Source organism: Sceloporus occidentalis, unplaced genomic scaffold, assembly GCF_023333645.1.
Source record: "Sceloporus occidentalis isolate IW3139 unplaced genomic scaffold, rSceOcc1.0.p SCAF_43, whole genome shotgun sequence".
Taxonomy (NCBI): Eukaryota; Metazoa; Chordata; class Lepidosauria; order Squamata; family Phrynosomatidae; genus Sceloporus; species Sceloporus occidentalis.
In genome coordinates this window covers 163,329-189,889 of record NW_028317023.1, presented here as the reverse complement: position 1 = coordinate 189,889, position 26,561 = coordinate 163,329, and the positions used below count along the sequence as shown (strand labels likewise).

Below are 26,561 nucleotides of genomic sequence, written 5' to 3'. Positions count from 1 at the left end.
ACAGGACATGAAGTCCATGATAAAATATTAAGGCCTGAAGCAAAAATGTACTTGATTATGTATGAGAAGGATTCTGGAATTTAGCAGTAATAGCAACAATATCTGTAATGCTGCATTTTGCCATAAAAGTATTCAATTCAGCAGTTTAGCTGGAACAGCAACATTAAGCCAGCCACTGCCATCTTATTGTAAAGGTGCTGCCATTAAACATGTAAGTAGATGTTAATGGCTGGATGTATGTTGTAACACTTTTTTTTGTGGAATGAACGACAAAAGTACTAAAAACGCAGCAGTTACGTTGAAAAGTATTTGCACCGTATCTGATTTTCTCTATTATTGCATATTTTTGGTAGGCTATGAAGAGATCATTTTGTGGTTTGTAGTAATATATAGTCAAGAAATAAATGGCACCTAAATAGTTTTATTTTTGTTAGTTTGATATGATAGTAAAGCACTTAATATTTGCATTTCAATATTCTATGCTTAAACAGCTAGAAGAAAAAATCTCCATGAAAGGGCGAGGTATAAAATAATCCAGGAATTCACAAAGACTGGAATGGAGCATCAAGGGATCTATAGGTGCCTCTCACCTAAGCTAAGGCCAGTGTCTCCATCACTAGAGTCAGACACTGGGCATTCATTCACTGCTCTCCAGGAAGAACATGAAAGCTTTTGTAGAAGAATGAAATATATATATATATATATATATATATATATATATATATAATATATATATAGCAAAAGTGCATGTAGTAACTGATATGGCACAGGATAAATCTATAATCCATATTGATTTGTAAGAAGTAACTACCGGTGTTTTCAAAAAAACAGTCTATAGAATACATTGTCTTGTGCACTTAATAATTAGGTCCTTTAACATCCCCTGGAATGCCCGAGGGAATCCTGTCCTTCACTTCTTTGTGAAGGTGAGACATCTGAAAATGTACCTGCTGCTAGAATGTTATATGCATGGGGATTTTATTTTGGGCTTTTTTCTGTTGTAGAGAAAACAAATTTGTGAATTTAGCATATACCCTGGTTTAACGCATTTAGAAGCCTAGAACCACAGCATGAGTGGTTGCGATCATTAACTCCTTTACTACCAAGTAGCATTTTGAATACTGATCAAATCTATATTTTGATTCAGGGAAATGCAAAGTAAGAAATTCATGTGATGTTGGTAAATTGTGACATACTAATGTCATTAGTATGTGTATGTTGTACGTGTTGTGTTGTGTATGTTGTACGTGTTGTGTATGTTGAGGGAGGGGAGATATTTGTTTTTGGTGGCTTAAGTGGCACTGCAGAGGTTATAATTCAGCACCTAGGCCAGCAGTTCTCAAATACCACTAACAGGACTCCAGGCCCAACCACAGGTGGATAAATACTGCCTCAGCCAGTGAAATCATCTATGAAAAACATCTGTTTTTGATAACTTTTTTTTGTAAGCTTGCAATTTATGTTGTTAACCGTTAATATGATACACAAGCCCGTAAATGGCTTCACACATACCTGGCATATTAAAAAGGCAGCAATATAGTTACATTGAGCTACTTCGTTGGCGGCCATTATACTTGCTGCTGTTGCCAAGCCGTGACAGTGTCAATTGAGAGGCCTGGTGCTAAGAAGGCATCAGTTATACCAAAATAACACCCAAATCCTGCCTGTATCCCCCCAGGAAATATGCCACCACACGTGATTTTGATACCGGATTCATGAGATATATATATATATATATATATATATATATATATATATATATATATATATATATATATACATACAGATCAATCCACCCTGGACAAACAACATATATATATAGATATGTATATATTTATATATATATATGACAGATTTGGATAATATTTTAATAACAAAAATACAAATGTTACACAGTGCCACAACTAAAAAAAACAAACCAAGACATGCAAAAGAAAAACAAAACAAGCTAACAGTTCTTATAAACAATGGGACTTAAACACAGGACCCTCTCTCACGAGTTTCTAGAATAAGTAGGCCTGTGGAAACTCCTTAAGTTCAGATGGTTTCTTATGATGTTCCAATCGGAGTCAATTGTGGAGTTCTTCTTTGAGGTCCCTGTATTGTCCCTAAATCAGACTTTTGCAATGAAAACACCCCTCTGGCCACATGACACCTTTTCCAAAAATTGATTCCCATCTTTGATCTGCCAATAAATTATGGTGGGGTAAAGGTGATGGAAAACCCCTCCACTTAAGCTAGGAATGGAATTCTTATTACTCAGGATCCTTATCAATCGGGCCATGAATCATCACAGGGGTCCTCTGGGAAGATGACACTTCTAGCCAGAACAGATACAGAGGGCATGCACAAAGAAACACATTTAAATCAACATCAGATTAACCCATTGAATGCTAACACATAGAAACTAACCACCTCTGCTGGATTACCCTTCCATGCATCCACTATATCCCATGAGTTAATTATGACACGGGTCGAAAAATCTGGTTGGTATTTAGGAGCTAGCCAAAAAACGTAGGAACCTATGATACTAATTAACACACACATACCAACATACTTATACAGTAGCATACTTACACACATACTAACACACACACAATAACATACTTCACATATACAAACACACACTCAGTATGTGAGTGTTGCACAGTAATGTACTTTCACACACATACCAGCACACACATTAACATACTAACATATTATTATTATTATTATCCTTTATTTATATAGCGCCAACAGTTTACGCAGTAACATACTTCCTTTTAAACATACAAACACACTGTAACATGCGTACACACTTGGTAACTTAACATACCAAGACTCTAACATATTTACACATACACAGTAACATGCATACTTCTACACATACTTTTTTCCCCTTTACCTTTGTTGTCTCCGGACAGTTCTTTTTACTTCCATGTAAATGCCTTGGTTGGCACAGATCTCCCTTGTGACGGCTCATTGAGCAGCAGACCAGGAGGTCTAAACACCATGTAGAGTGATCTGCCCCCAGTTTGGAGGTAAAGGGGCTGCCCTACCCCAAGGCCAACTAGAATGTCACTTCCACAAGGTCACTATAAGTGAGTCTACTCAGCATTCTGTGTGCCCCTCTTAATTTAATGCATACTTCCCAAGTATTCTCTTTGAAGCAAGAAAGTTCTGGGTTATGGGCAGTGTCCTGGTGACCAGTCAAGCTGTGCTACCATGTCCAGACTGCCATTCTTAGCGGTAATTATGTGTTTAAATGTTGGTGATAACATTTAACAAGCTTATGTTAATATTTTAGCAGCCAGTATGAGCTTATGTTCTAATTAAAAGTTGATTACAATTAATTAGACCTGGCACCGTTGAATGTCAGCTAAGCACTGCCTAAATAGACTGCATTAGAAACGACGAGTGCCATTAAGACACAGAGAGCTGGGATATGATATACCGATGCTGGGGGAGCTGCACTAGGTCAGGCATTGGGGCAAAATGAAAGGTAAGTCCACCACTGCTAGGCTACTCAGAGAGAGGGGGGGGGTGTATTGCTTTATGAAGACGCAGCACTAGCCCCATGCAGCCTTTAGTGGGTCTGAAGTGAGTGGGAAGTAGGCAAAAAATGAGTGGCGATCGGTGTGCCCAAGCCCCAAGGCCATGCCTGGGCAAAGAAAACAAAACCCATAGAGCCAGAGCTTCACCCAGACACCCCAGGTCAAACCCTTGTATGTTCCTGTGACACAAAAAGCAGACACTAATAGGTTATTAGCCCAGAAACCAAAAAAAGCTTCTTACGAGTGTGTCTTGTATTGGTTATTACAATTTCACATACAAGTTATATTTTGTCTAACTAGAAAGGCAATTCTAAGGAGAAAAGACACATTTAGTAGCCAAACTAATTTGGTGTTTGTTTTTTTTATTTGGTGGAACGCAAAAGAAACTAAATAGGTTTGATGTGGCCCTGTATAATGAATAGCTTAAAGTGGGAGGTTTCTTAAAGCTCCCCTTATTTAAATATTAGTTATACAGGGCCAGCTCCATTGTTGAAGAGAATAGAATTTGGCCTTTAGGGTGATATCACGGAGCTGAAATGTTCAACCCAAGCTCCCTCTTTAGCGATTAGACCTCAATGTTTTTAAAAGAATTATTAAATTGTAAAAAATAAAAGTTAAAGGGGCAGGTTTGCACCAACAAAAATGTATGTGACAACTACACTTTTATTGCGTTGAAGCCTTTCGTGTGATTTTTAGCGGTTTATGTATATATTTCAAGAAGGAACACTTTCTCAATATCCTTCCCATTGCTTAATTAAATGGCGAGTTTCAGAGCTTTAGATGATTGTCAAGATTTTATTTGTGTTGTTGCTATGACGATAAACATGTGCTTTCGACATTTAACATTAACAAACAATTACGCCACGGTAGGCAAATATTTACTTGAACCAAACAGACAGTTGCTTGAAAGCAATAGACAAAGTGTCCTAAAGACCATTTTAGTCATCTCTACACAAACTTGTGTCTCTGGTACAAAAAGACAGATTAAACAAGTCCCTCTGGTTACGGTAAACTGCTCATCAGGCATAATGTGTGGCAGTCAACATTTATAGGGGATCAAGAACAGACACAGCCACCCATGTATTTCTGTAATGGCATGTAGGCCTTCTTTAAGATTATTATTGCTACAAATTAACCGCTCTGTATCAAAAATCTATCCTGCCGGCAAAATTGGAGCTTGGAACTAGATATCAAATGCACAACGGATCACAATACAGACTACATTTTTAATCAGAGATTGGCCCAGTACATGCCCCTGGCCCCCTATGCCCATCCCATCAAACCTCTACAAGGAAAAGCCAAAGGTTAGTGGCACCTGGGTGCAGTATTTGTTAAATCCCATTTACTCTACCACTGTACACTTACACTCACACGCTTTCTCCTCTCCCAGCCCCCACTAACCTTATGCTCACCCATGACATTCCAGCACCATACGCTGACACCCAGACACACATGCTAACACCAAATATAGACACATACACACTCATGCAAACACCATACTGTAAGAAACACACACATGCTAACATCATATGCTCACAAGCTTTAACACCTTACTTTAAAACACACACACACTATAATATCAAACACTCATGTACAACCCCATACATCAATGCACACTCTAACATTATCCACTAGTATACACACTCATGCTGATGCAGTACAGTAACACACACACACACCATAACACCACACTCTAATATACGTGCACCCACTCACTATACACACACACGTATATATACACACACATATATATATTACATACTTACACGCATACAGCAACGTACTTTCACAGACTAATACTTTTTTACACGTACTTACCTTTTTTTGGCTCAACCACTGCATGTTTTGTGACCTCTCTGGGTGCTTCCCTGCGGCCAGTGTATACATTTCTATAAAGTGTGTTCCTGTTTTTAAAAGGGAATTGATGGGGTTGAGAGAGCCTTTTTCTAAAGGGTGGAAGCAGTAAAATCTGCAAAAAATCTAAATATCTTATCACTGCATTCTTTCATGTATATATTTATGAATGCTACAATATGTCTTCATGGAGGACAAGCTTTTGTTTTAACTAGACTGGCTTGAATGTGAAAACTGCTTGTCCGTTACTGAGGACAGGGAACATTCATCTCGGAGATTAATCTCGCACCTTAGACAGGTTTTCTGGTGCTTTCAGAGAGCGTGCTGGGTAATGAATCTTAAACTCAGGGTAGCAGCTGAATAAGCCTTTATTATAAAAAGAAATCTGCATCCCAGTACTATGATTTTAAGGAAGCAAGACACAGCACACACCATTTAGTATTCCATCTTATCTCTTTTGTAGAGGGCATGCTATGGTTGGCCTTCTGTCTTTGCTGGGGGATGCTGACCTTTATTCTTCTTGTAGAAGACTTTTTTTTATGTTTGATGGGTCAGATGTTCTCTAACTGAAATACCCCACAGGACAAGATTGTTCTTGCAGCCAGACTGCAGAGCTAGGTTTTATTAAGCCCAGAAATCATGCTTCTCATCGCGATAGCATTACTATTAAAGAGTGTGTGTGAAATGTTATGTAACTTCTCATCTGATGTGTGAGGAAGCTGGGGATGCTATATCTGGATGTTTCTGGTGGATAGACCATGCCATCAGGCTATAACATGCTTTTGATTTTCTGATTATTTTGATAAAATCCTTCAACAAGGTTCTACGGCAGCGACTGGCCGATCTGTGGCCTTGTGTTATTGCAACGTGCATCATCAGCTGCCCATTGCTTATAAAGAGTTGACCCTGCAAGTAGGGAAGACCTCATAAGACAATTATGTTTGGTGTTTTATCCAAATATATATACGTTGTGCATGGTGCACGTCCGCGTTTGGAAACACTCCAAAAATCAAGCCCTGTATTAGAATATATTTCCTTAGCTGGCACATTTTAACATCAGTTATTTTTACAGCAGAGCACAGTTGACATATAGGGTTTTGAGTTTTTGCACAGTGATCACGTGTTCCCTAGAAATCCTGAGTAGTAGTCAAAGTAGACATTTTTAACATTTGACAACGGCTGGCGATGATATTGTGTTATCCAACGGTGACGGTATTAATCTAATCTATTGCAGAAGAGCCTATAATGCATTTGTGAGCACAGGGCATTCTCGCACCGTTCTTTTCATATACACAAAATGAATCACGCTGTACACTTAATTCTTTGAGCCGCAGCTGCTCAATTTGTCCCACACTGAAACGATTGAACCTTGAGTGACAGTTCCAGGCAATGTCTCTGATTGCACAGTGGGTCACATGCCGAGGGGTAACCTGCATTTCAGATGCTGTCTGCATAATGGTTTATTTGTCATTTTTGTCATGCACACACAGGTTATTTGGACACCGTGTTGGGCCACTAGAGGCCAATCCTGGTGTAATTCCCTACATTTGTAGGGTTTTTTTTATAACTTGATTAGATTTAAAGACAAATTCCATCCTACTGTTGGTATTCTTTGGAATGTATGAATGTATAGATCAATGGTATCATTACTAACAGCAGTCTCTAACTAGAGACTTGGCAGTCTTCACAGCTTACCAAGATTGCAGAAATCATTCATGTATTAAAATGCTTTATTTGCATTAATATATTGTGATTTTTAGGTCTCTAGAACCCTTACACACTCAAACCCAGCACACATTCTGAGTTTCTAGAAACCTGAATAGGGGTTTCATTAGAATTTGAATTTCATTGATGAGAATGGCCACTGGTTTGAGGCTGCAGATCAATTTGGGAAAGACAGTGCTGACTACAGCTTTCGCCTTGGTGTTAAATTTTCTTGTTTTTTTTTGCAAAATTTTATTGCTAAAATAGGGCATGTAGATAGGCTAGCATATTTCTGTCAATCTCAAAATCTCTTAAGATCCTTACACGCAGTCTGGATCTGGTTTGAACAAGCAGTGTCACTGCAAATATTTATGCATGTTAGTATTAAAATGAATTCATATTTACAGCGATCTATAATTAGCAGAGGTTTGGTTTTTAAGAGTTGAACCATGCATAATATGGATGTTGCATGGGAAAAAAGTATTTCAGCTTTAAACACATTGATGTATACAATAATGTAGTTTAATTTTAAAGGAAACCTGTTTTTTTGTTTAAAATAATCTGTGGGTGGCACCACACCAAGATGATTCTTTATGGCAGTGCTAATGAAGTCATCACTCCCCCCCATAGACTTTCAGGAGCCAGAGGGTCTCTTTGGGTGGCTGAGATATTCCACTTACCGCAAGGCAGTATGATAAGGAGCTAGAGCACACACAGTACATACATACAACAAATATGCACGTCTAAAACATATGAAAACTAGAATTGTTTTCAAAACGAGAACTACTACGAGAAGTATTTTTGTGGTGGTAGTAATGAAAATACCCTTTTAAACGTGTACTAGAATGTAAACATTTACTATAAGGCCTAAGGCAGACACTATTTATTTATTTATTTTATCGGTGTATGTATTTTGAATATACAGTTCATAATATAGTTTGGTTTTTTTTTCTTGTTTGGTGTCTTTTGCAGTAAAATACTTTGAATATTAATATTGGCCAATCCAACAGTTTTAAATGATATGTTCACTGTTAGCATATGCTCTTGTTTAGATTAATTTTCTCTGATATATGTTTCTTTGTTCCCATAGGGCAGATGAGATTGAGATGATCATGACCGACCTTGAACGAGCTAATCAGGTAGAAACCTATGCTTTAATAACTTATGTTTTGGAGGCATGTAATTGTTCAGTGGGAGGGTACAAAATGACCACCCTTAAAACCTTGTAGGACAGCAAATGTTCTCAAGAATAAATAGATTTGGGTTTCAGCCGCTTCATGGTGCTTTGAAGTCGTTTTGGCCTCTTTTTTCCTCTGGTTGTTTTCCCTGTGTTTTAAAAATCCTGCTGAAATGTATAAACGGAAAAAAAAGATAGCACATTGTAACATATATTAGTACCGTTTCGTACGGAAGAGTGCTGCTGTTTTGTTGTAAAACAATCAGTGACTCAAACACTCTAAAGAGTTTGTAGCAATGCATGCCGTTATAACATTTTGAGAAATTGGTCTTGGAGTATATTCCAGAGGAGAGTTATTTGCCTCCGCTTTGGCGCATATGCTTTCTCTTTAGTCCAAGAAAGATTTGTAGTTTTAATGAAGGGATTTTGGCAAGCATGTACTGTGCATGGCTTTTTGATTAAGCACATCTTTAGGGAATGTCAGATTACATTGAAAGGCGTTTAGATGTAAGCTTTCCGTTAAATGGGTTTTTTCTGTGTGGGTGCTGTGATATTGTCTAGGGAGACATGTTCGTCTCTTTTGTGTTTTATGTTTTGTCTTTGTGATCAAAAGTGTGCTTTAATGTCGCACGTAAGAAAGTGTGACAATGGGAATTAAGTACAGAAAGGATCAGGCAAAAAAAAGAAATAAAATGATGTCCTAAATTACTATTTTGTCCCTTCCTAATGGGCTTCACCACTTCCTTCCCGGGTAAAGATGCCTGCGCTCATCTTGTTTCCCATATCATGCATGGAAGGGAAGTCGGTCTTCCAGCAAACAGCATAAAAATGAATTGAGTGCATAGTTTCCGTTCCGTAGTTACTATATTTGTTTGTCCATAACATGTTCACCAGTTGTACATAGCTTCGGCTCTTGAAAATAGCCACACTTCAATCAGAATACATTCCTGACAGCCTACTCGCAGTAACTAATGAATATGATTCAGTTTCATCATTAAATAATGGTCCCCAAGCTTTCCAGACTTCAGAGGATCCCATAAGGGAGATGAGATGGAACAAGCTAATCGGGTAGAAATGAGGTGCCTTAAGCATTGGTTTACAATGTTCTATACATATTTTATCAACCTAAAGTATCAGAAAAGTTGAAAGAGTCTATTACACATATAAAATGTTCGTGGTTGTCTGGTAACTGATCATCAGCCACTGTAAATGAGAACCAGCGGCTGGATTTAGTGATAACTGTCAGCGACTGATGTATAAATATGAAGGTACCGTAGAAGCCTGTAGTCTAGTGCAGAGCTGCAAACAGGACAGGGATTCTGTCTCCTTGTCTGAAACCCCATAGTGTAAAGAATTTTAAATTAATGTTCCTGTACCCAACCTGGGATATCCAAAAATGTTGTTCAAGGTGCTCAAGTACTGGCATTGTCTACCCGTACTCTAGTCTATCAAAGTCTGGGAACTTGTACTCGTGATCATTTTATTCAATTTCTTTGGGTTCTCTTATTCATAAACAGAATACCATTCAGACTGATGCATCCCCCTCCATTCAAAGCTAGTCCTGTTCTCAGACATTATGGCTGCATCTCCGTTTGTTCTAATAATATCAAATGATTAATAGACAGATTTGTAATGGCCGTGTTTTCATTAGTTATATATGCAAATGGAATTCCAATGTATTGACAAGTTTAACCGCTTCATCGATCACTCTGGCAACAGGGAGCCGTTACAGATATTCATGCCTTTCCAGATTAAAAGATTCAGACTGTGTTTTCTCCAATGAGTCATTCCCACAAGTGATTCTGAAATGAAATCATTCTCGGCATGAGTATAGAAATAAATTGAATAAAAAGATTCCATTCCTACTCATATTTATTCAGTCTGATAAATTCAGTGGGCTGCAGCATTAGCAGCAGCAGGGGATTCCTTGCTCCTAGCGTTAAATTACTGTCATAATCGCTCAATTATTTCTTCCTTGTACTGTTTAAAATAAAAATCCATCATTTTCCACGTTTTTTTTTTTTCTTCTTCTTCTAACATTTATTAGGTTGAGTGTTTAGGAAAATCAATTATAGTCAGCCGGGCATGAATTGATGAATGTTCTCAGATTAATTGTCAGTTGTTAAAATGAATGTACTTTCTCAGTTCACCTTTTTTTTATTATTTCTTTCAGAGAGCAGAGGTGTTTCAGAGAGAAGTAGAGGCCTTAAAGGAACAGCTCTCATTACTTAACAAATCTGTCCAACATGCTTCACAGGCTCCAAAGACCTCTGACACGGTGAGATCCATACTTACAGACATAGCTAACAGTCTCATTATAAGTCACTATCATCAATATTTATTAGGCCTATATTACTATTAGTTTCAATAATACAGATGGACTTTTTTTATTTTTTTGCTGTCACAACTTTGGAGCCCCACAGCTGCTCTTACCTCCAATTTGTAACAATACATATTACATTACCTATGTAATGTATATGATATCTTTATACAGTATATACTATTTGTATTCATGCAGCTTTAGTGGATTCCATAGAAGTATACATTGAGGTTATACATTGAACAAATTCTGAAGGTGTAAATGGCATGCTCGCCAGTGATTAACATTCAAAACGTTGGTGAACTTGTGGCTAGTTTGTGGGTTTCATGTTTCCCCGAGAGCTGGAAAGCTTTCTTCTGGCTGTCCATGGGAGCTGCATCTACAATGTGGGCCTCTGCTGTTAACATAGTATTTAGAGCAATCTAGCGAACAACCAGGGGGTGAGCAGAGCATGCGTCGCTGCAAGGACAGTTCCTTTAAAGAGCCGTTCAGCTGCTCTTGACTTGGGAGCCATTGGAACTCAAGCTGTATCAGTAAAAAAGACTTGAACCTCCCTGGTCTTTTTAAGGGATAACTCAGCTATAGTTTTAAACTGGCAAGAGGAACAACCAATGCATCCATCCAAGTTAACAGGTTGTGTGTGTTCTTTCTGTTGTGTTAATATAATCGCAGATGATGTAAAGTCCAAATACGATAAATAAATAAAATGAAAAGTTGTTGTGTCCCACACAGGAGCAGGTAACGGAGGCAGTGACACGTTCTAGCATGGAAGTAGAACTTACAGCAAAGGAGAGAGAAATTGCCCAGCTTGTGGAGGATGTACAGAGGTTACAGGCCAGTCTCACTAAGCTCCGTGAAAACTCAGCCACGCAAATATCCCAGCTTGAACAGCAGCTAAACACCAAGAACAGCACACTCAAAGTAAGTATGCAACACGATGACGAGGTCCATTAGCATAAAATGGGTGGGGCACGCACTGGGTGGGGTTTGTTAAAGTGGTTGGTCAGAAGTGGGAGGAGCTACTTTTGCTTAACCCCTTCAATCCCAGGGGTTTTTGGTACCTCAAAGCCCAGAGCAATTTTGCCATTTTTGGGGTATGTCGGTTTAGCGATGATTCTCTTTTCCTGTGAATAGTGTACCCATGTAAACTATATATTGTTTTTTCAAGGAGAGATAGAGCTTTCGTTTGATACCATAGTTGGATGATTAGCTGAAAATTTAGAATGAGAAATTTAGTAAAAACTAGCGAAGATTAGAAAAAAAACTAATTTTTTTTACATTTTCCCTCTGAATCCTCACAAAATTAGGTAAAGTGATGGAAAATCCCCTCTAAGTTTATCAATTCAGGTGTCCTGATTTCAGAAATACCTAATTTATATAGATTTTCCAGACTTTCCCAGCACCAGGGAGCATACTGAAAGGTGTACAATTTTGTATAATTTTTATGCCTATGGCTTAATGTGTTTGGGAGTTGTGAACGGGGGCAGCAGGGTTATACTGGCTAGATGTTATGCTAGGGCAATGGGAAGTAAGGTTTTTTTAATAATTTTTTTTATTATCTTTTTTTATATATATATATATTTTTTTATTTTTTTTTTATATATTTAGTTTTTTTACACAGAAATGGTTAGAGGTCCTCCTAGGGACCTCCTGAACATGCCAGTGATGTCACAATGACATCACAGCTCACATTATAATTTTTTTTGTATTATTTATATTATTATTTTAATGATTTATTTAATATAATTTTTTTAATGAATTTTTTTTTTTTTTTTGAGCTTTTCTGTTTCAGGACAGGAGGGGGGGTGAGAGACATGGTTTCTCACTCCCTTCCCCGCGATCCCCCTGCATCGTTTTGAAGGGGTTAAACTATGTAATGAGAAATGCTGCTCTGCTAATCGGACCAGTATGTAAATTCTCAGTCCCCGCATTTTTGTATGTTAAAAAAATTCTTAAACAAGACCATCCAGTGTCTTGGCCAGCGAGTTTTATGTTAACTCAAAAATATTGTTATATCCTTTGTGTGAATGGTGTTGTGTATGGTATTTTGTAATTGTTTACATTTTTTTCATGATGCAGGTAGTTTATGCTTCAGGTCCCTTTGGGAACTGATACCAAGAACAACAAGATCAATTGTCTGCATGGCTTTTGGGGACTGATGTACACTGAATAGTGATATTAATCACTGCAGGGGAAACTTGATGCTTGTGTGAAATTATATCAACCTGTTTCCTGCTACTGGAACATGTAGAGCATTGGAGACCAGCCATTAACCTCTTCCTGCTCTCTGAAATGCATATATTTTACTTGCATCCTAAATAATTTTAGACTTCATCAAACGGTGCTCAATGAGCCATCCCTAATAGACTGCGGTTTTTGGATGCACGCTCAAAAGCAAAGCCTCTTGATCTCCGCAAGTCATTTATTCATTCCGACATGCCTTGCTACCCCCAGCTTTGCGTACGTCCTCATCATTTGATGGATGATGTCACCACAAATTTGTCTTGTGTACAGAACAGGAAAATAGATTACAGCTATGGCATTATAACATGCCTCGGTAGCATTACAGCAAGTGTAACTGGGAAACTCACGAAACCAGCACATCAAGGTTCTGAATGAACCTCTGTTGATTGATTTTTTGATACAGCAGCTAAAGAATCCTCGTCATGCAATTAAAGGGGCAGACAACATAAAAAAATCAAATTTAGATTTTTCGTTTTTACTGTGAAAGCTGTATATAGCATCCATCTCTAGGCAATATCCCCCATACAAGAATTATAACTGTCTGTCTACTATCATTTCATGGCCGGCCTGGCTATCTCAATTAAGCAGATAGAAAAAAGTAATCACGAAGAAAAAAGCACTAGCCACACTAAAAAATTACCATTTTTAACAGTGTCAGCATCGCTTTATATCATTACACTTTTCATGGTGTTATCAGGCAGTTTTATATATAGATTTATACAAAGGTTGTTACTTTTTTTCCCAGTGATGTATAAAGACGTACATTTAGAAGGTGTGGGACCTTTTAACATCTCCAGCATCATTCCAGCATTCTTAATTTGCACATTGCAGCCAATACCAGCAGGGAAATAAAAGTGGCTGGATGGTATGCAATCTTATTGATCTCCCCGGACCTCATGTTGGGGTTAACCAACAAAAGCACAACTAGAATAAATCATGTTTTGCTTTTTTCAAAGAAAGTAGCAATCAATATATTTCTTCTCCGTTTGATAAATATTGAATATGTAGATTGGAAAAAACAGAACAGAACTCATATCTACTTGCGCTCCTGTTAACCTTACTTTTTTGGTATTTCTGAGGTGTGTCTGATATTTTACAACACTTTATGACCAAAGAGCAGTGTTGTGCTGCAAATCCAGATTCTGAGGGGATTATTACTGTGATGTTCATGTACGATAGACGAAGTCTCCAAAGACTAATGTATTCATGTTGTTTTGCAGCAACTTGAAGAAAAGCTAAAAGTGCAGGCTGACTATGAAGAAATTAAAAAGGAACTTAAGTAAGTAAATTACATCTGTGTGTATTCCATAGTCTAGCCTCATGAACCTGAGCAGCATGTAGCTACATTTTTTCCACACAGCCATTGTTTTCTGCAATTGCAGTTGCCTTTACCGAAATAGTCCTGTTGGCACCTTCTTATGGGATTTCTGATGAACATTCGTTTTCTTAATGTGCCACATCTACATTAGGACAGCATAAGAATGAATGTGTTGTATTAGCTTTGCAATGCTCTAAATACCTGCATGAACACAGATATTCATGCAGGGATATCATTATAGTCTTCCCTGTCTTGGACCATTGGCAACCATTTCCATCAGAATAGCGCTGGAATTGGTTTGCCCCTTTTAGATGATTAAATACATGTGTACACATGCCTCGTTACTCCTCTGAGAACCCAAAGCACATGGGGCAATATATAGGAGTCCTTTTGTCCTCCTTTTTGTAATCCACATAGCCTTGTATCAACGATAGAACCATCATTTAACATACAATGTTTCTTTAGTAAAACCTATGCTTAGTACATCATAAATTGTCACCAAAATGTATTTTCCATAGCTGTTAAAAGGGGCACGTTTAATTCCATCTGCAGTTGATCATATTGCTTTAGGGATCCTGTATTATCTTGTTTATGCTGCCTTTGTGTAACTTCTGCTACACATATTTCCCATGTTCCTTTCCCTTCTTTAGCTGTTCTTGTTGTTTGTGCTGCAACCATAAATCATATTGTCAAAGTGACATTCTGTTACAGTTCTGGGAGAGCCCTTCCCCTGCCCACGACGTCTGAACAATCCACTGAGGTACATTGTAAACATTCAGCACTCTGGATTCTGTAGGGATATTAGACCAGGAGACTAAAAATTTGGTTTGGACGTAGGAGCCAACTTTTCTTTCTTATTTGAATCTGGCACTACAATATGGTAGACATACTGACTCTGGCACTATACATTTACAAACACACTGACTCTTGCACTATACAAATGCACACTGACTCGTATACACATACATCAACTACTCACCCCCACCTCGTAGAGATCTGCCATGCTGCTGCCTGTCTTCTGCCATTGTGAATCTGGCACCCTATACTTTTCTGTGTGGGCGCAGTGAAGCCTTGAGGCGCACAGTTGGGTCACGTAATGCACGTTATGTGACCATGCTGGGTGCCTTACGGCACCCTCTTCCCTGCACGAAAGCATAGGGTGCTTGATTCACAATGGTAGCCTTGGCCAGATTTGACCCCCTTGTCCCGCAAAGCTTTAGGCGCCAGGGGGTGGTTTCTAGTCACCGGGGTTTGTTGAGCCCCTGTATTAGTCAATAAAGGACCAATAAACTTTTAAGATAAGTTTAACTTTTCTGATAGAACTATGTGTTTCTATTGAGATACCTGTCATTTACTGTAGCTGTACATCTAGCTTCAAATGATATCAGCAAGCACCTCAGCCAGTGTGCCGAAACCAAGGGCTGACAAAACAAATTTCCGTCATTCCTTCTGGAATCATTTGGAGTAACAAACAATGGAGGGAATCTAGTTAAAATCCCCTCTACTGATCTATCACATCGCTGTCTGCAAACAGGCTTTGTCACCGAGAAAACATCTGGTAACTTCTAACGGATGCCTTTTCAAAACGTTGGTAACGTTAAAAAAAATAATAATATAAACCTTGGTGTCTTTTGCAAAAAATGTTTAAAATTACACCTCAGTGAATGATAAGAATTCATCTGCCTGCACATTTTGTATTGGATTAAGCAAACTTTTCAGATGGCTCTATGAAGCAGCATTCAAAGGAGAAAAAATACATAGCTCTGCTGCCCAGGCTTGGTCTACAGTCGATGCCGCACTTCATACCCATGTTTATTATTATTGTTTTTGTTGTCATTATTGTATGCTTTTCCCAACCTTCACCTACATGTAACTTTCCATGATTCGTGATCGGGTTGGGAATGTTTTAGCAGTCGAAGGAGACAGGGTATCATTTTACTTTACGGGTTGCTAATAAAACCACACCCTGTAATACAAACTTCAGTTCTATATACTAAAAAGATTATTATTGAGCTACCAATAAAGCCTAACCATTAATTGGTGGAAATATGGAATCTTGAAGTTTTATTGCTGCTTTATTGTCACACCAGTCCTAACATGTAATTCTAGTTCCCTAAGGCCTCCTGAGGCTATTTAGGTTAGTTAAATAACCAGAATCGGAGACTAAAGTTTGTTTTTTTTAATTATTATTATAACATTCGGTTAACCAAATGTCCCATTTGACCAGGGATCCACTGAGGATGGTCCGTCTCAGGTTCTGAACTTGCAGATCTCAAAGTTAATGAAGGACACATCTGGCAAGTTCTGTGAATATCCATAAGCTTCAGACTTATGAAGAGGAATGTAAGAAGAACAGTTTAGGATAAAAAAAAAAAAAAAAAAAGCACATGAGGCATGATCCCAAATCCTTATTTTTCTGGAAATAATGATAAATATATGGAAAGGATTGCAAAAAGTTCATGTGATCTTTACAGTAAGCAGTTAAGATGTTCTTAGAATTCCAGAAAGATCAGATATTACTTTGAAACGGAAGGCTTTGTGAGCCAATTGGTCCTTAAGCACTGTAACTACTGTGTTTTCTAACTAGCTCTAACCACAATTAGTGATTAGCATGATATGGCAGAGAGGAAAAAAATACATTTCTGGGAAAAAAGGTGGTTTTTATGCTATCGAGAAAAAAAACCAAATGAATGTAACGTTCTCCGCTGTTAATCTGTTTAAGTATAAATGATAACTGCTAGTGCTTTTTCAATAGGATGATTATGGTAATACAGCCTCCCTCCCAGCTACATTAGTGAATGTATACACTTTGTGACAGCTTCAAATGTTAGATCCTTATTAACATTTCATTTTATGCAGTGATGTTGCCTGGTGGGAATAAAGAATGCGTTATTTAAATGACCCATAAGAAATATGTATTTTATCTTAACAAGGGGGTGGTCCATTAATATAACATGGGACCATATGTAAAGTATTGTAAATGTCCAAAACCAGGATATTTGTTATGTTATTAGACAAAAGATGCCCGAAACTAACAGCACATACTTCTTCTTTACAGTATCCTGAAATCTATGGAGTTTGCCCCGTCTGAAGCATCGACTGTTCAGGTACAGTACATATTTTACACCCCTGTCATACCATTTTGCTTTTAGAACAGTTTAGATGGGAGTGCCGTTCCCTTTAATTTTTAACCAACCTTTTTTCCTTGAACATGCAATAGCCTATTTTTCTAGCAAGAACAAGGTGGATGCGCTACAAAGTACATGATTTTGATGCTGTAATATGTTTGAATTATTATACCTGAAGCATCATTTGCTAGCTTGCGCTAATAGTCCTATTTTTGATACATTGTCAAACTTTACAGTCTATGTAAGCTGCAAAAAATAATACTATAGAGGTTTCTGTGTCCTTACAGAAAGGGTTATATAAATCAACAGGTGTCCTTAGGGTTCTAGGAACACCTTCTTCAACCACTCCGTGATTCACCTGTTCTGAATACATGAATCCCAAATTGAATGAAGGACGAATCTGACAAGTTCTAGCTCAGACTTGGAGTGCTGCTTAAATAAACATTTGAACATATTAAGTTGTATGAAGGAACTGCGAGCTAGTGAGTAGTTGCAGTGCTTGTCCATATCTCTGTTTTAGTATTTGGAGATGTATAAAACACTGCAGATTCTACAGGTGGAATACTTTAAACATGAAGTGGCCAATGCTTTAGTCTGTCCCCACAACCTTCATTGTGGACTTCAGTATTGACGTCTCAAGTTTGCTTTGTTCAGGACATCTGTGGGAGTCTTCTTTGATTTTGCGGTATAGACATACGCTATCAATTCCATAACTGTACATTTTTTTGTCTTTAGGATGCAGCTAAACCGTTGGAGGTTCTGTTACTGGAGAAGAACCGCTCTTTGCAGTCAGAAAATGCCACATTGCGCATTAGTAACAGTGACCTGAGTGGTAAGTTTGTTTTGCTTACTTTAAGTGCCAAACTGCAAGAACACAAATAAAAGAAAAAGCTGAGAAACACGCGGAGAAATATTGTGTAAGCGATAAATGACAGCAAGATTAATGAATGTCGGATGAGAAAGGGAGTGTATGTTGGATAAAAAAGAATGCATGTTGACGTCTGCTTAAAAAAAAGACTAATTACCTGGGAAAATGGCAGTTTTGTAGGCTATTATGTTACAATGTTATGAGCTTCTTCTTCTCATTCCTCCACCTCCTGGCCAATGCTACCAATAGAAGCATGATGCGAAGGGAAAAGGGGTTCTGATCGAATATGTTTTCCTAACAGAATTTACTGAACCTGCTTTGGCTGTAGCATAGTCTTCATTAAGTCCAATAGAGTGCTGAGGTTCCTGCTTTCTTATTGTTTGATAATGAACTGTTACTCATTCTGAAAGTGATAAGATATGCTGTATGTAGACGTTTTCCTTAAGGTGCATTCAGTAGTTTTAGTGATGCATCCTCACTGATGTGTTGGGTTGGACGATCTTCAGCCCTTTCCTCAAGGAATTCTAGGCTAATCTCCAAATGTAAATGTTTGCTGTGTGGGCCACATTTTGATTGACTTGAAAATGTATTGAGGATGTCCACATTCAAAATTGCCAAGTATGACACTGTATGTTTCAAACCGTGGCTTCTATAAGAGATGAAGTGCACTTGATTGTAATGTGTATTCTCCAGGCTGCAACAAACTGTACAAGAAAGGTGCAAACATGAAATGCATGTTGTTTGTTTTGGGGGCCTAGTTTGGCTTACTGAAAATTCAATTTAAAAACCTAATTGGCCCTCAATTTAAAAAAAAAAAAAAATGCACTTTTTCACTTTTGTGGGGCAAACATTGCGTTTTTATCTTGGTTTTTCCCTTGTAATCCCCCATAATGCATTATGTTTGACCTTTCTTGTAGGGTCAGCCAGGAGAAAAGGGAAAGACCAGCATGAGATTCAACGTCCTGCAACCTTGCCAGCCTCCCCTCCCTCTAAGTTGCTTCGCAACACAGGGGAGCAGGCTTCCAATACTAATGGTACACACCAGTTCTCACCAACGGGTTTAAATCAAGACTTTTTCAACTCATCCATTGCAAGCCCTTCTTTACCCCTGGCCTCCACAGGAAAATTTGCACTAAATTCACTACTCCAGCGACAGCTAATGCAGTCCTTCTACTCCAAGGCAATGCAAGAAGCAGGAAGCACAAGCATGCTTTTCTCAGCAGGTCCCTTCAGCACAAACTCCATATCTTCCCAAAGTCCTTTACAACAGCCAAGCCCGGACATAAATGGCATGGCTCCCTCGCCCAGCCAGTCGGAGAGTGCTGGGAGCGTCTCGGAAGGAGAAGAAATAGACACAGCAGAAATTGCACGTCAAGTCAAAGAGCAGTTGATCAAGCACAATATAGGGCAGCGGATTTTTGGACATTATGTATTGGGACTATCACAGGGTTCCGTGAGCGAGATACTGGCTAGACCAAAGCCATGGAATAAATTGACTGTGCGAGGAAAGGAGCCTTTCCACAAGATGAAGCAGTTCCTCTCTGATGAGCAAAATATCCTGGCTCTCCGCAGCATACAAGGCAGGCAAAGAGGTGAGTGACATTCACGTTCCTTTTTTCTCTCTCATACATTATGTGCATTTCAACTTCGTCACTGTAATCAGTCTTTCCGGTAGTAGTCATTGTTTTCTTTTCCACATGGTAAACGTGTTCATTCATTGAAACAATTGCTCAGTGCATCCAGATCCCTGACAGAAAGTGTTGCATCGTTATCATGAATGATTAAAAGTGTGACCAATTTGATGTGTCCACCAAAAGTCCGACAGAATTTACAGTCTCGCTGTGCTTACTGATTTCTTGTTCAATGAAGCTTGCATCAGTCTTACCTAATCGCCCAGCTTAAAAGTAAACGTTAAGAGGCAACCTGGAAAAGAAACTGTTGAATGTTTCCATATAGCGCTGTTTCCATTGCCCTGACATGTACGTCATTTTTTATATATAGTAAAACATTCTACATCCAAAATATATTAGGATAAATTTTTGTGGCTTGCTTCTGGTTTTGGGAATGCTTTATTGTGATGTCGCCATTCGCTCTCCAGAGGCTCACCGCCTACTGATCAGGTTTCAAGATAACTTTCTAAACTGGAAAAATATGCAGGTTCATCAGTTAAAATCAGGAAATTATACAGAGAACTATTAAAATTTCATATTCTTTTTTTTCTGTCTTATTTCTAATGTGTTATATATATAATGTTCTACATTCCCAGTAAAACAGGATGATTTTATTCATGCCAGGTTGCCTTTAATATAAGCAAGAAACACGTGAAGTAGACACCTGCAGAGTATAAAGCTAAAAAGAAGACATATTGGTTGTTCCGTTGATTATTTTGTTACTTTAGTTCCATTTTCCAGAATTTGGCCTAACTTTCCTGGAATTTGGAATGCTCAAACAATTAATAGCACGTTATTCCACACATATCTGGGAACTTCTTGCTCTGGAGCTCTGTGTGATCTAATGGGGGGCTGATATTTAAGCCACATAAACCTCCAGATGAAACCCTGCGAGTCCCTGACGTAAATAATGCAATTGTTGTTTTTCTGATTACGGTATTTCTAGTGTAGGCTCGGAAAAGTACGTTTAATTTTTGGCCACATCAACATTTATTTTCGTCTACATTAGTAAATTAGACCATGACATCATATGTCTCCCGATTGTTTTGTTCTTACCAAACTTGTTTTTCAACAGAGAATCCAGGCCAGAACCTGAACAGACTATTTCAGGAAGTCCCGAAAAGAAGAAATGGGTCTGAAGGTATGTCTCAAGGTGGGGCTTTGGGGTTTGCAGCCATCATTTGAACTTTTCATGTGTCCACTGTGTAAATAGTAGCTTTTGATTCTGGCCTGGAATCTGATGGAAAAACATCTGTAGTAAGTATAAAACAAAGCATGGACTTGCAGTAATTGCTTCTAGACCAACAATAAAGTGAAAGGTATTTGATCTCTCTGAATGAAGTATATGATAGCTGGGAGATGCTGTCGGAAAATGTTGGAATTCAATTCTGAGCATTGGTATTTCAGACTTGAATTTGTTTTTTTGTTTTTGTTTTTTAAAGCAGGTATCTCCATCAGAATAAATGTAACTTTTTTTGGATGGGCCATTATTAGGACCATTCAGCTGCCATCACCGAGTAGCTGCATCCTCTTTGCTGGTGCTTCAGTCTTTAGTGAACTAATCTGATTTAGTAATCAAATGCAAATATAGATGGAAGAAGAAGTCAGACAATTGAGTGTCTCTATAATCCCTTTCTTAGCAAGGTAGTGCTTGCTCTCGGGGTTTTGTGTGAGCGACATTATTATTTTCTTTTGATTTTCATTGTCACGGGGTCTAGCATCTGCTTCATGATCATTAACATATAGCAAGAAAAGATTTTTTTCAACAGTAGAACTGCTTTAGCATCTCTGGAAATCCCAGTTGGTGCTTTTCTCGCTGGTATATAATTGATACCCTGCCTGAATACAGGTGATTTCTTTTAGAAAATTGCTTGTTCTCAGAAAAGTTAAGGGCTATAATTGAAACTGTTTTGTTGTCGCTGTTAGCAGTTCCCTACAGTGGGAGCTTTTGGATTGACTGTTAAAGGATTAGGTAGTTGCACCGACGTAAGAGAGAGCGTGGCTCTGCATACAACACATGAAAAAGGCAAACACAGACGTAGTAGTTCCATGTTTGTTCTGAAGCCTTTGAATGAATATTGAAAATTGTTTTGGTGTTTGTATGTATCTATATGTATGTATACATTTATGACTTGTTTTATATAGCGCCATCATATTCGGCAGCGCTGTACAATATATAACAATTAGACTTACAGAAACAGGTTAGGGGGGTCCTGCTCAAACAAGCTTACAATCTAGAGGATGTGTGTGTGTGTGTGTGTATATGTATATGTGTATATATGTGTGTATATGTATATGTGTATATATGTGTATATATGTATGTATATATGTGTATATGTGTATATATGTATGTATATATGTGTATATGTGTGTATATATGTGTATATGTATGTGTATATGTGTGTATATATGTGTATATGTATGTGTATATGTGTATATGTGTGTATATATATGTGTGTATATATATATATATGTGTGTATATATATGTATATGTGTGTATGTATATGTATATGTGTGTATGTATATGTATATGTGTATATATATGTGTATGTGTGTGTATATGTGTATGTGTATATATATGTGTGTGTATGTGTATATATATGTGTATATATATGTATATATATGTATGTATATGTGTATATATATATATGTATATGTGTATATATATATTCCTCTAGATTGTAAGCTTGTTTGAGCAGGAGTGGTAAAATATTACTTGAAACAACCATTCCGTTTGAAATCATCTTGGTATAAATATATGTAGATATCACTCATTCACTGTTGTACGTTCTTATGGTTTTGCCAAGAAAATATACTATTACAACTCATTAGTGTTTCCAGCAGAAAGGCAGAGTTGAAATCCGTCATTTCTAAAAATAGTTTTACTTGATCGAAACTTGGCAAGCGTCCTTAACCGTCTGGCCAAATATCCTGCGTTTGTTGATTCGTTTAATATCCTGTTTCCAAAAAAAAATCTAGTTCGAAAGAGAGAAGGCAGTTAGATCTCTAATCATCTTTGCTTGACTGACAAAAGCAGGCTTACAAACATCACTGGAGCCAGCGCTGAGCACACTGCCGTCTTTTTCAGTGTCTAATGATTTTAAATGTCTTATTTCAGACTCGGTTTGTGGGAAAATGTATCAAAGCAATCTAAGCTTTAATCAGATGTTTAAGGGCTTTTATAATGGCTTACATTTTTTACAGTATGTATCAATTTTGACAAGTTTCATAATTTTAGTGTGTTTCCCCTCTTTTGTTACACATGATTTAACCTATTTATTTATTACTGTTTTATTTCAATTTTAATGTCAGTATATTTTTTCATTTGCATTTCTTCTAGTTCCTTTTTCAAATTGTGTTATTTGCCTGTAATTACATTACTTTAATTCATATTGTCTTGTTGATGTTTTTAGGGAATATCACGACGCGGATCCGGACCCCAGAAAGTGGCTCTGATGAAGCCATAAAGTCTATCCTAGAGCAAGCCAAAAGAGAGCTGCAGGTGCAGAAGACTGGTGAGTCTGCGAGCTTTGTACGGCCAGCATATTGAGAAGTTTGCCCGTGGTTTTCCGTTTCATCTAGCATTTGGTTGTTGCAGATCGTAGAATGGCTTTTTTGGCCAGGAGAAACGTTTCTTTTAGTAGGGCCTTCAGCACCATGTGCCTTGCTGGACTGTGGCATTAAAGGCTGCTGATACTTTTACATAAGCTTTTAATTACTAATTTTGAATGCTCTAGCTCAATCTTAAAAAAATATTAATGCAGGTCTTGTCCCTTGCCTAATTTTGGCATATATGCATGTGCCGTACCGAGAGGACATGGATAGGATGGAAGGCTTTGGAGTTTACATTACATTTCTGGTTTTATTTTTCTGTCCTTAAAGCTTTGGAGTACTCAGATAATATTTTGTCTGTGTGATAATACCTAAAAGTTACATAAATCTATGCTCTCTCTATTAACATAATATATGTGTACAGGTTTGTATATACCAACCTAAATGATTTATCTGGAAACCAAGTTAGGACAGGCATAGCAGCAATGAAGTGGCGTCTAATAATAATAGTAAAAAAATAAAAAGCTTCAGGCGTTCTTTAATTGTGTTTCCATGTATTAATTTCTCCCAATAACTCCGTATGTTTCACACCCATCTGGCACTCAGATGTTTTTTGTAATACAGTCTCTGCCAACTTTTCTGTAATACTCCTTTCTCTTTCAAGCCAAGACGATCTTTGTGGGTTATGTAGTCGTAGCTTCCTCCTTACTTGTTATACACATGTATTTTCTTCATTCTTCTATAGAGTACACTTAACCTCTCGTATTGAATAAACAGCCTCTCTGAAGCTTTCTTCACACTAACCACTTGACTCAAAAGTTTGTAGACTGCTCTGTCCCAGAATCTAGGCCATTGTTCGATTTCTCACATTGCATATTAAAGTGTGCCTGTTTCCTTAGTCTGTTGTTTCCCCTTTAACACGGAGATCTAGGTGGAGAGGTATTGAAAACAAAATGTCACATTTATAAGGAAACATAACGCCAAGGTATTTCTTTTCTTTGCAGCTGAGCCGGCTCAGCCCCCTTCTGCGTCAAGCGGTGGTAATTCCGATGACGCCATTTGGACCATACTGCAGCAAGCACGGCGTGAAATGGAAGCCCAGCAGGCCGCCTTTGAACCTGCCTTAAAAACAACATCTTTAATCCAATCTGACCTTTCTATCATTTCTCCTAAACTTACCTCGACATCTTCAGTTTCCACGGTTTCTAGTTACTCTCCTTTAACCATGACATTAAAGAAACACACATCTATTTTGGACGCTAGTACTTCTACTTTACAGAACCTCTGTGTAAAAAAGGAGCCTCAAGAAACACCAGGGTTAGAACTTCATAGCATATCAGATACATCCCAAGGCATGCTGCGGCATGTGAAAAATGAATTAGGTCGGGGCGGTGCATGGAAAGACCACTGGTGGAACACTGTCCAGCACGACAGACGAAATCCTGGTTCTTCTGAAGACACAAAACCAGAGGAAATGAACTGTGGGAAAGAAAAGCTTATCGCTCAGAGCAGGACAGAACGTAACCAACTTCAGGGGCCTTCCTCTTCTTCTGAGTACTGGAAAGAGTGGCCAAATGCTGAATCTCCATACTCTCAAAGCTCAGAAATTAGCATGACTGGAGCCAGCCGCAGTGAGACTCCACAGAACAGCCCACTGCCTTCTTCTCCGGCGGTCTCGATGACCAAGCCTACCAAACCATCTGTCCCTCCGCTTACTCCAGAACAGTATGAGGTTTACATGTATCAAGAGGTGGACACTATAGAGTTAACCCGCCAAGTGAAGGAAAAACTAGCAAAAAATGGAATCTGCCAAAGGATATTTGGAGAAAAGGTAATTCCATATATAGAAATTGATATTTATAGAGTTTTAGTTGTTGTTGCAGCTCTCCAAGGAAAATGTTGGCACAAGCTTTTCCTGATAAAGCGATTCCTTGATTTCGGCATTCTCCTATAAATCATGTAGCTGCTCCCAGCCTGTTTTGGCAGAAGGGAGATGTTGTTCCTGGACTGTCAAAACGTGTTCTTGACACAGATACGATAAATAAATGTTTGGGTTGGAAATTCAGAACACCGTTACTGAAAAACATTGCTGAAAGATGCTTTTTGTAGTGGATACAAAAAATTAGATAACAATGTATATAAACCTCTGGGGAGTTTGCGGTGGATTCTAAACCAGAAAGCTCTTTACAACTGACAGCTTCTGTTATAGGTCTGATTGCCTAGCTAAATTTAGCGCAGGGGATCAATTTACATTTGTTTTAATTTTACACAATTTTTTAAAAATGGTTGGTGTCATGGACGCTCTGAACAGGAAGAACCACCACCACCTGCCGGTTCTCACCATGACGTTAAGGAGGAACATAGAAGTGAAAGGGTTAATGGGGGGGGCCAGCAGGGTCACTCGCCGCTACCCTCCTCGCAGGGCCCAGAGCTTCTACATCTTAACACCAAACCTGTTTACCCCACAACCCCAAAACTTTATTCACTGCTACCACCAAGGTCGATTTAACGTTTTAAAAATATCTAAGGAGGCTTCGGCAACCCCCTGAGCTGCTGAAAACCCAAATTGGTAAAATAAAAAACTTCCAGGTTATAAAAACCTGGAAAGTTCAGAATTCGAGTACAAAGATACAACTGATTAATTTAGGTTTAATCTGGGTATGATGGTCAGTGTTTTAATACAAAAATAATGATGGAAAATCATACAAAGCTGTATAAAAATAAACAAGAATAAAACCGCAGAAAACTTACTTGATAAATTTATAAAATAATCTGCGTAAATCTCAGGGTGTTAGGTCCCTTTTCAGAATGATGTTACAGGAAATTCAAAGTTTTCCACCCAATTCCTGTTCTTATAGGAATCTACTTCCTTTGTCTCCAGGAGACGCCCATTTGCTGTCACATGGCAAGGAAGTGTGTTGCCCAGGCGCTTTACAACACTCCTAATGAGCTGGGACAGCAAACTCCTTCCTCATATTTTAATGCCATATTTTGTTGCGATAATTACAATAATAACTCTAAGGTGGTCACACTCCCCATATTATTACAAGCGTACATGTAACAAACACCTCCTATCTACCTGTCAGCTAGGTAACCCATTCTTATTTCTTAGGCCCTGCTTAAACCCCTTCCTATCATTCTGGAGCCCTGACTGTCAGCACATAGAACATCTTCATGTTGTGGTTACGTTTC

At 38.2% G+C, this 26,561-nt stretch overlaps 1 protein-coding gene across 2 annotated transcripts in view; it reads left to right on the top strand.

Moving 5' to 3' along the window:
* Positions 1 to 26,561, top strand: part of LOC149289645 (protein CASP-like) — a 188,111-nt gene that overhangs the window by 106,997 nt on the left and 54,553 nt on the right. The window contains exons 9-18 of one of the 2 annotated variants that reach the window (XM_089490353.1): positions 8,182 to 8,230; positions 10,442 to 10,546; positions 11,321 to 11,509; positions 14,053 to 14,111; positions 17,209 to 17,257; positions 18,014 to 18,110; positions 19,064 to 19,738; positions 20,892 to 20,957; positions 23,231 to 23,332; positions 24,374 to 25,200. In XM_089490353.1, coding sequence (XP_089346479.1) covers positions 8,182 to 8,230; positions 10,442 to 10,546; positions 11,321 to 11,509; positions 14,053 to 14,111; positions 17,209 to 17,257; positions 18,014 to 18,110; positions 19,064 to 19,738; positions 20,892 to 20,957; positions 23,231 to 23,332; positions 24,374 to 25,200 — 2,218 coding nt within the window. The remainder of the gene's footprint in view (positions 1 to 8,181; positions 8,231 to 10,441; positions 10,547 to 11,320; positions 11,510 to 14,052; positions 14,112 to 17,208; positions 17,258 to 18,013; positions 18,111 to 19,063; positions 19,739 to 20,891; positions 20,958 to 23,230; positions 23,333 to 24,373; positions 25,201 to 26,561) is intronic. The other variant, XM_089490354.1, reaches the window with a different exon arrangement.